Source organism: Ciona robusta, chromosome 3 (genome assembly GCF_009617815.1).
Source record: "Ciona robusta chromosome 3, ASM961781v2".
Taxonomy (NCBI): domain Eukaryota; kingdom Metazoa; phylum Chordata; class Ascidiacea; order Phlebobranchia; family Cionidae; genus Ciona; species Ciona robusta.
Genome location: NC_143237.1, coordinates 6,954,264 through 6,962,160, shown reverse-complemented (window position 1 = coordinate 6,962,160; position 7,897 = coordinate 6,954,264). Strand labels below are relative to the sequence as shown.

Below are 7,897 nucleotides of genomic sequence, written 5' to 3'. Positions count from 1 at the left end.
CACACTCCCAGCAGTGGCGCAACGGTTTGTACGCAGACTTGGTAATTACACAACGCTGGATTTTCAAATTCCGAAATGGAGTTGCATCTATAAGTCATTGTTTCTTGATTTAGTGCATTTATTTTTTAATTTAGTACTCTGTTTGACAGCAACTAACACATAGGGCTACACAGAATATGATCAGGAATACAACAAGTTGAATAAGAGATGTTTGGTTACTGTGACTTGGTGTCACTTAAAGTGCATTTTTGTAGTGATCAACTTGAAACATTTGTTGTCTCAAGTAAATAAGAAGAAACATAAAACGATTGAACTGAAATTCCTTGTTTATAGTTTTTTATAGAAAGTATATCAGGGGTCGTATGAAGTCGTGCTTATTCCTTTGTACGTTTCTTTTTGGCGAGCAACCAACACATACAACCAATGAGAATCAGGAACATACCGAGTTGAATGAGAGTTGTAAGGTTACTGTGGCTTGTTGACACTGCATCGTTTTGGTAATCTAAAGGGAGAATGTGTTAAGTAATGCTAAATTAAAAATGGTATAAGAATTGGTAGTGGGTAGAGCTCCTGCTCTTTGACCTGTGGATATGTGTTCAAAACTCTCCTATGCTACCATTGCGAGTTGGACAAGACACCTAAGAGCAATTTCTTCACCAAACCTTTATTGTTTTTGTTTTTTTATATAATTTATTAGCTATATTATAAGGAATCTGATATGATATTCACCAACAAAGTTATTCTTACATAAATCGGCATCACAAGTATTTAAGAAATCGTGTTTTATAAAGACTGCTGTTGTTCCACCACATGTGCATAAATCTTTTTTCATTTATTTATTACCAAAGACAGATAGAGTGAAAACACTTACAAATACAAGTTCTTTCATCATCTGCCAAATAGTAACCGTCCACACAGGAACATTTTGGTTTTCCTTGAACAACATCACACTTTTGTGAGCAAATCCCTGGTTCAAGCTGTAACAAAATACAAGTTGACAAATGACTTTGGCATAAAAAGCTATAGGAATACAGAATTTATAACATATACATATTTCCTGCATGATTTAGTTTAAATTCATACTTCAGACTTAAAATTTTTGACAAATTGACAATAAAATAAATTTAAACCAGCAAGGTTATAGCTGTAAGCATCCCATAGTTGAACTATCATATTGTTTATTGTAGAATACCTGATCACAAGTAGCAGCAACAGTTATTGGACCAATCGAGTAAATCTTCTTTCCATCATCCATTATCTTGCTTGTTGCTCTTTTCTTACGTGATGAACAAACCTGATACAAATTTTAGTGTTTTAAGTATAATCACTTTAAAAATTTAAAAATGTAGACTTAAATGTGATCATCAGATAAACAAAATTACAATTTTTTTAGTTTAAGAATAAAAAAATGTAAGGACTATATCTACAGTAAAGGTTCTATAAGAGACAGCATTTGTTATTTCTCAATATTTTAGTAGCACCTAAAAATAGACAAGAATTTTACGTATAAACTGCTACACCACACTCAAATCAATTTACATTAATTATTGTTCTGTTATACTTACCGGCCCTGTGCAGTTAGACGCAGTGCTTGAACAGACATCCACTTCACAGTGAATGTAAATTCTCTGATCTGTAATATTGGTCCAGACAAAGGAAGCCACACCAGCTGAGATGTAATAGGTCTCATAGTTCTTAATCACTTTAATTTTAGAACTATCCATAGCAGATGCACAACTAGAATAAATAACATAAACATTGTAGTAAAAGATAAGATAGAGTCAGTATGTATTTGAATTTATTGTCTTACAAGTATATTAGTTAGAAATAACAAAAAAATGGGTGCTGGTACTATAATTAGGTTCCTACAAGTAGAATGTTGCAGTTTTGCACAACTAACAATCAGGATGTGTGCGTGCTATACACAGTCAAAAAGACTAATCTCGCTGTTTTATTTAATAAGCTAAGATGCATAACAACAAAGGAACCCTAATCACAGATGATACTAGAGAAAACAAAATAAGACACAGTATAATTAAGGAATGGGGTATTATGTGATTTACTGCCTACACTATTGTGTTAAAAGTTTTTCAATTAATATTAAGTTTCACTCACCCTTCAGATATAATATAATACTTGGGGTCACTTTGAGCATCTGAAGTGGGAGTTGCCCAACATGTTGGAGCCTAAGAAATATATGATTATTTTTGTAATTTGATGCTAATTAAAGGTGAAGTATATGGTTATGGCTTTGGTACAGAGGTGATGGGTTCAAGGCTCGATGCTACCATTGTGTGCTTATGTATATTTTGGCATGATACCTTACAGAAGTTTAACAAACTCCAACTCGTGTATGTCCAAATCTCATCTACATTTGTGCAAACTCATTCACGCTTTAAAAAGCAATAAACAAATATAAAATATCCATTGCCACTTTGATTTGTAAACATAATTATTTACCTTTTTATGTTACTTCTAAATGCAGTGACAAAAAAACTAAATGAAAAATCTACACCGTAAACTTATTACATAAGCTACTCATTTCAGAACCTCTTTAGTGCTTCTATCTGATTATTATTAAAGCTACTATTGATTCCACACAAACCATATTCACCTGTAGAACTATCGCAGGTAGTTGCTTTGATAGTGCAGCCTTAAAATAAATATAGTCCTCAACCATGACAACTGGAGGTTTCCCGCCCTGGCCTTGGAAGGGCATTGTGCAATTCTCGTCTCGGAATAAATTCATGGAAATGTCAAATCTACCCTCTTCAGATAGTGAGGCTACATCAACTTTCCTGATAAACAGTAGTTGGCTTTAAAAATGTGAAAAATGAATGAATGTACGTATTTTTCTTTGTTGGGTAACAACAGACAGTATAGCATGGATGTTTTGTTTGTACACTCTGTGTTGGCTTAGGGATACTGTATGTAACATTTTGCTGATTATTTATATGGCAGACAATTTAATTTCCAACAAGTTTCTTGCCAAAGGAAACAAATGTCGGCAATGGTAACTGCATAGATCCGGTACTACATTAAAGATTGACACATTGCATGTTGTACCATGCCATCAAACTGTAACATCGATTTACAAAAAATGCGCTCACGAGATTTTGGGCAAAACAGAACTTGAATCAATCTTAGCAGATCTATTGAAGGTGCAATTAAATGAGATAACAGCTTCATAGTAACGTTCAATTACGCTCGCTGTAACCTGTTTCACATTCCGTACATCGTATGTTAGAGTTATAGAATCACTTGTCATCTGCGGTAAAACAATAAAAACCGGTAAAAATACTGATTCACTTAAAAATAAGATATTTCATATTTGTTTAAATTTGCGGTTTTTAAACATAATGACATTACAAATCTTTTCCATTTCCAGTCACCATCTTTTTTCTTCAATTGTCAGTTACTCTTAATGTTTAGGCAAACTGCTAGAGGTGCAGAGAAATATTTTACTAAGTAAGCAGCTCTTCTGGCAATAAAACTTAAATTAATGTTTCCTCCACCATACGTCAAGACAACCAGAAAATCTAATTATTTATATTTTGCATCACGCCTGGTAGCAACAATAGCAAAATAATCTAAGATATCAATGCAAAACCCTACCGTGCTTCTATAACCACATGATAGAATGTTGAACAGCAGGAAGGTGGCAGTTAATGAACCATCTGGCAAACTGAGAATTCTCGGCCTGCACATAGCGTTCACATTTGTGAGACTGTCCCCTGGACCAGCAAGAACAAGGTCACTTGGTGAGAGTCCAGCGTTGGTCAAGTTGCAAACGTCAATGCTGATTTAATGGATTGTATTTAATGAATTAATATGGTTTTAGTCCAGATAGTGGTGATGTATTGTAATTAAACATAAAGTCATTTGGCAGAAAAACATGATTTTAGTAATCTTTTTTAATACAGCCATTCTAACATAAACTATTCAAAGCTTACTCATATTAGTATTTTTTATTGTGAATATTAAATGCATAATACAGCGAGGGAAGATGGGACACTTTTAGCACATTATATCCAAATATCCTGATTGTGTATTAAACAATCAGCAACAGTCTATAAGAGCCCTAAGGTTACGTTTTTATATTTTTTTGTATATTCTTTATTTACTAACAAATGGGACGAGAAAATAGAATGAAAACCTCAAAACCTGTCCCATCTTTTTCCACCCCACCATATAACACAGTATTTATTTAATGCACCTGATTCCTACAAGTTCTGATGAACAAGTGAGTGTAGATTTGAAGGACTCACTGTTCAAACCAGCAATGTTAACATCCGTGATATTTCGCACAGGACACGCACTACTTACATCAGAAGCTGTAAAAACATTATAAATATTTTACAAAAAGATCATCAAAAACAAAGGAACATACGTGGTAATGTGGGCATATATAAAATAGAACACACGTGTTATAAACACTGCTATTGACAGACTACGCAAGAGTTGAGATACATGTATTCAAAATTTCTCAATGTTTGGCCAACCCACTAAAGGATATTTGTGTTTTTTTAAAGCTGCCTATCATTAGTTAAATAAACTATGATTTTAAAAGCGTTTTGGTGCTTATGTTAAAGTAAATAAATGTCACATACATGTAGTTGGCGTTCCATCAAAGAGAGAGGTGTTAAACTGGCCACTTGAAATAGCTTGGGAAATAGTGACCAATAAATCCTGTTGTGATAACACTGGGGAACCTTGTGCTTCATTTAGAATTAATTCGTACCTGGATATTTGTTCAATCGTTTATTTAAGATGTTTTGATTCAATTTTTTTAGTACTGTATTATCCAATTCATTTTAATTAAGTAATAACAATTCCCGGCGCCATGGCATAGTTGGATAGCTCCTGCCTCCTAGAGAACCTATAGGTAATAAGTTCAAGGCTCTTCGCTGCTACTATTGTGGGCATATGTATCCTTGGGCAAGACACTTAATTGCTTCAAAACAGTGGTAACTAATGGGTTGTCTAAATTGTTAGCCACACATAAAAATCTCCCCAAAATAGTCACCCACAAAGTAACATACTTGGTAATTCGTAAGTTGGCACGAGGTGTACGAAACAGAACACCCGTATTTAACGACTGCAGTTTTCTGGCCATGCGAGGATAAAGTAAGTTAAAAAGTAATTGGCAGCAAAACGACAAATATTTTACTACATGACATTTCAAAGCCTATGAAATTATTATACCTTCGGCTACATTCGCAAAAACGTCCAAAACTTACAGAACAATGACAGAACCACTCATCAACTTTGTCACTAAAATTTCTGAAATATTTTTTCCCGCAAGCATAAGAAGCATTTTTGCTTTAAATCGACTGATGTATGCACGAGTGAGAGCGTTGTTCAGATTATTGTACTCAGATTTAAATGTGTCTTTCATTCGTTGTTGAAATTTGTACTTTGCTAAAAAGAAAACAACAAGGCAAATGCCAATGTATGCAGAAAGATAATATCTATTAAATGTGTAATAGATTGTTACAAAGCAAACCCACTTCATTATTCTACCTGTCATACAAAAAAAATAAAGTTGCTTCATAAAAACAGTTTAAGTTTTTCAATTATGAACACTCATAAGCGAGCATAGAGTGAATAACAAAGTAAGAATGTGTGTTATAACTCATGTAGATAACCGCTACACAAAGATACATAAGTATTGTTTGTTTGTCCAATCAGGCAAATATAAATATAAAATAGGATCAGTACTCACGCAAACATTTGTTTGAGCGTTGTACCCTGCTTCCACGGCAGACACAAGTAACCGGATTTTTTCCATTTTCTTTGCAAACAGACCTCTCTGCAGTGCAGTTTATTTTGGCACATGATGTTACATTTGGAGTACACACTTCTTTACTTTTCCGAATGTATCCTGGTCTGTAAGGTTTTAAATGTCCCATTATTTTGTTGTCATTTTTGGTATTTATTTTCAACACCTTAATTGGTAAATTTGTGTTTAGTTGAAAGAATAAGAATGGGAATGAAACAAAACATTAGCTGAATATGCCAACTTGCATAACTTATTGAATATCTCTCGATATCGTTCCACACTTACAAGCAGATGCAACTGTAGGAACCTTCTGAATCAACACATCTTGATCCACTTGAACACACAGGCTTAGCACCAGTACATTCATTGGTATTGACACATGAGCTGTTAGAAGAGGAACCAGGTTTTCTGCATTAAAATATGGTGCCATTAGAAAACATAGCATCGGATTGACTACCATTATAAATGATGTAGGTTTAGTCGGATCAAATTTAACACATTAAACGGAAATAGTAGTACTTCTTTTCGAAACCAGGCAACAGTTTACAATTTAACAGAAGAATAGCCCCTCCCCCCCAAAAAAATTATTTGTTTAATAATACAAGCAGCATATTAGTATAAAATGATACAGAAAAATCGTAAACAATATGATACAAAAAATCATAAAGCAGAAAATCTTAAAGAAAAACCTTGAGTATCCCGTTTTGCAGTCACATCTGTATGACCCTGGTGTTTCTTGGCATACGGATGTTGTATTATCACATATGGTTCTGTTGTTGCAGTCTGGGATATCAACACAAACTCCTGCTCCGTCCATTTTATAACCAGGTTTGCAGGCGCACCTGGAAAGATAAGGGCAAGTAAGAAACCTCAGAGGCATGGAATTCTGTACAATCATCTATTTAGAATCTACAAATACAATATAAACCAAGAAATGACATGTTTGGCTTACATGTATGATCCTTCAGTGTCCAAACAAACAGCTGCTGATCCACCAGCTGCACAAATGGTAGGATTCATTGTACATTCATTTACATTGACGCAGTTTGATGAGTTTGAACTGTCTACCATGAAACCAGCATGGCATGAGCAATTAAATGAGTTGACCACATTTGTGCAATTCTGAGCACAGTTGTCTGTTCCTTCTTCGCACTCATCCCGGTCAAGGCAGCTTGTTCCATTACCTATTAACCCAAAATATATATTGATGTTACACAAAAACTTACTCAATGACCACTTCAAATAGATTTCATTAAATTTAAACAAAGCTTTCAGCAAACTAATAAAAAATGCATTTTATAAATAAGTTGTACCTGTTAAATGTGCAGGGCAAGGAGCACAAGTATATCCCAGACCAGGAGCTGGAACATCTGTGCAGTTGGTGAAACACGGGTCATCTGCGCAACCATCAGCATCATCCATGCATTCTGCTCCATCATAAGCTTCCATGCAATCACAAGGAACAAGCTGTAAATATAAGATGTTATTGTGGAGATAATGGGTAAACGATTCTAATTGCAGTATTCAACTAAATAAACTTCAAACTGTTTTGGTTGGATAATTATCATTTTATATCAATTTGCTTCTGTTAGATAGCAAAACATGTGTTCTATTGTTCATTGTACAAAATAGCACCACACACGTTTTTATGATGATTGCATTAATATAGGTAAAGAATATTAAATTCCTGTTTGAATAACTGTTACTTTGGATGTGTAACTTTTACTGAAAGTGCAGTTCCTTTTTCACATTCCATAACAATGAAAAAATTCTAAATTAAACAGATTGAAAGATTTTTTTACCCCGTAACTTTCACTACCACCACGAAGGGTGTCAGTCCATTGACAGCTTCCTCGGGAATTACAATTACAGACAAGGATGTTTATTTCTTCATTGTCATCGGTCAAAGAGTCATTGACAGAAATGGTCAATGTGTTGTTGATAGCCATGTTGTTGGCAGACGTTACCACAAATGTTAAAAGTCCAGATGCTGAAATGAGAAATAAGTAATACCATAAAGATACTAACACCAACATTAGCAATAAAGTCAACACACTGCTTTAAAAAATTCTGTGTGTTATATTTTATATCCTTTTATAAAGTAAATGTACATAA

General features: G+C 34.1%; 1 protein-coding gene across 1 annotated transcript in view; it reads right to left on the bottom strand.

The window, feature by feature from the left end:
* Positions 1 to 97: 97 nt before the first annotated feature.
* The window catches only part of LOC149738692 (uncharacterized), a 40,102-nt gene continuing 32,302 nt past the window's right edge, over positions 98 to 7,897 (bottom strand). The window contains exons 66-82 of the mRNA XM_089874307.1: positions 7,585 to 7,772; positions 7,096 to 7,249; positions 6,735 to 6,966; positions 6,472 to 6,624; positions 6,068 to 6,190; positions 5,726 to 5,889; positions 5,241 to 5,421; positions 4,611 to 4,741; positions 4,217 to 4,334; positions 3,616 to 3,799; positions 3,111 to 3,268; positions 2,615 to 2,798; positions 2,116 to 2,186; positions 1,566 to 1,737; positions 1,193 to 1,294; positions 872 to 977; positions 98 to 502 (exon numbers count right to left, since the gene is read on the bottom strand). Of these exons, the coding sequence (XP_089730433.1) occupies positions 375 to 502; positions 872 to 977; positions 1,193 to 1,294; positions 1,566 to 1,737; positions 2,116 to 2,186; positions 2,615 to 2,798; positions 3,111 to 3,268; positions 3,616 to 3,799; positions 4,217 to 4,334; positions 4,611 to 4,741; positions 5,241 to 5,421; positions 5,726 to 5,889; positions 6,068 to 6,190; positions 6,472 to 6,624; positions 6,735 to 6,966; positions 7,096 to 7,249; positions 7,585 to 7,772 (2,549 nt within the window). The 3' untranslated portion in view covers positions 98 to 374. The remainder of the gene's footprint in view (positions 503 to 871; positions 978 to 1,192; positions 1,295 to 1,565; positions 1,738 to 2,115; positions 2,187 to 2,614; positions 2,799 to 3,110; positions 3,269 to 3,615; positions 3,800 to 4,216; positions 4,335 to 4,610; positions 4,742 to 5,240; positions 5,422 to 5,725; positions 5,890 to 6,067; positions 6,191 to 6,471; positions 6,625 to 6,734; positions 6,967 to 7,095; positions 7,250 to 7,584; positions 7,773 to 7,897) is intronic.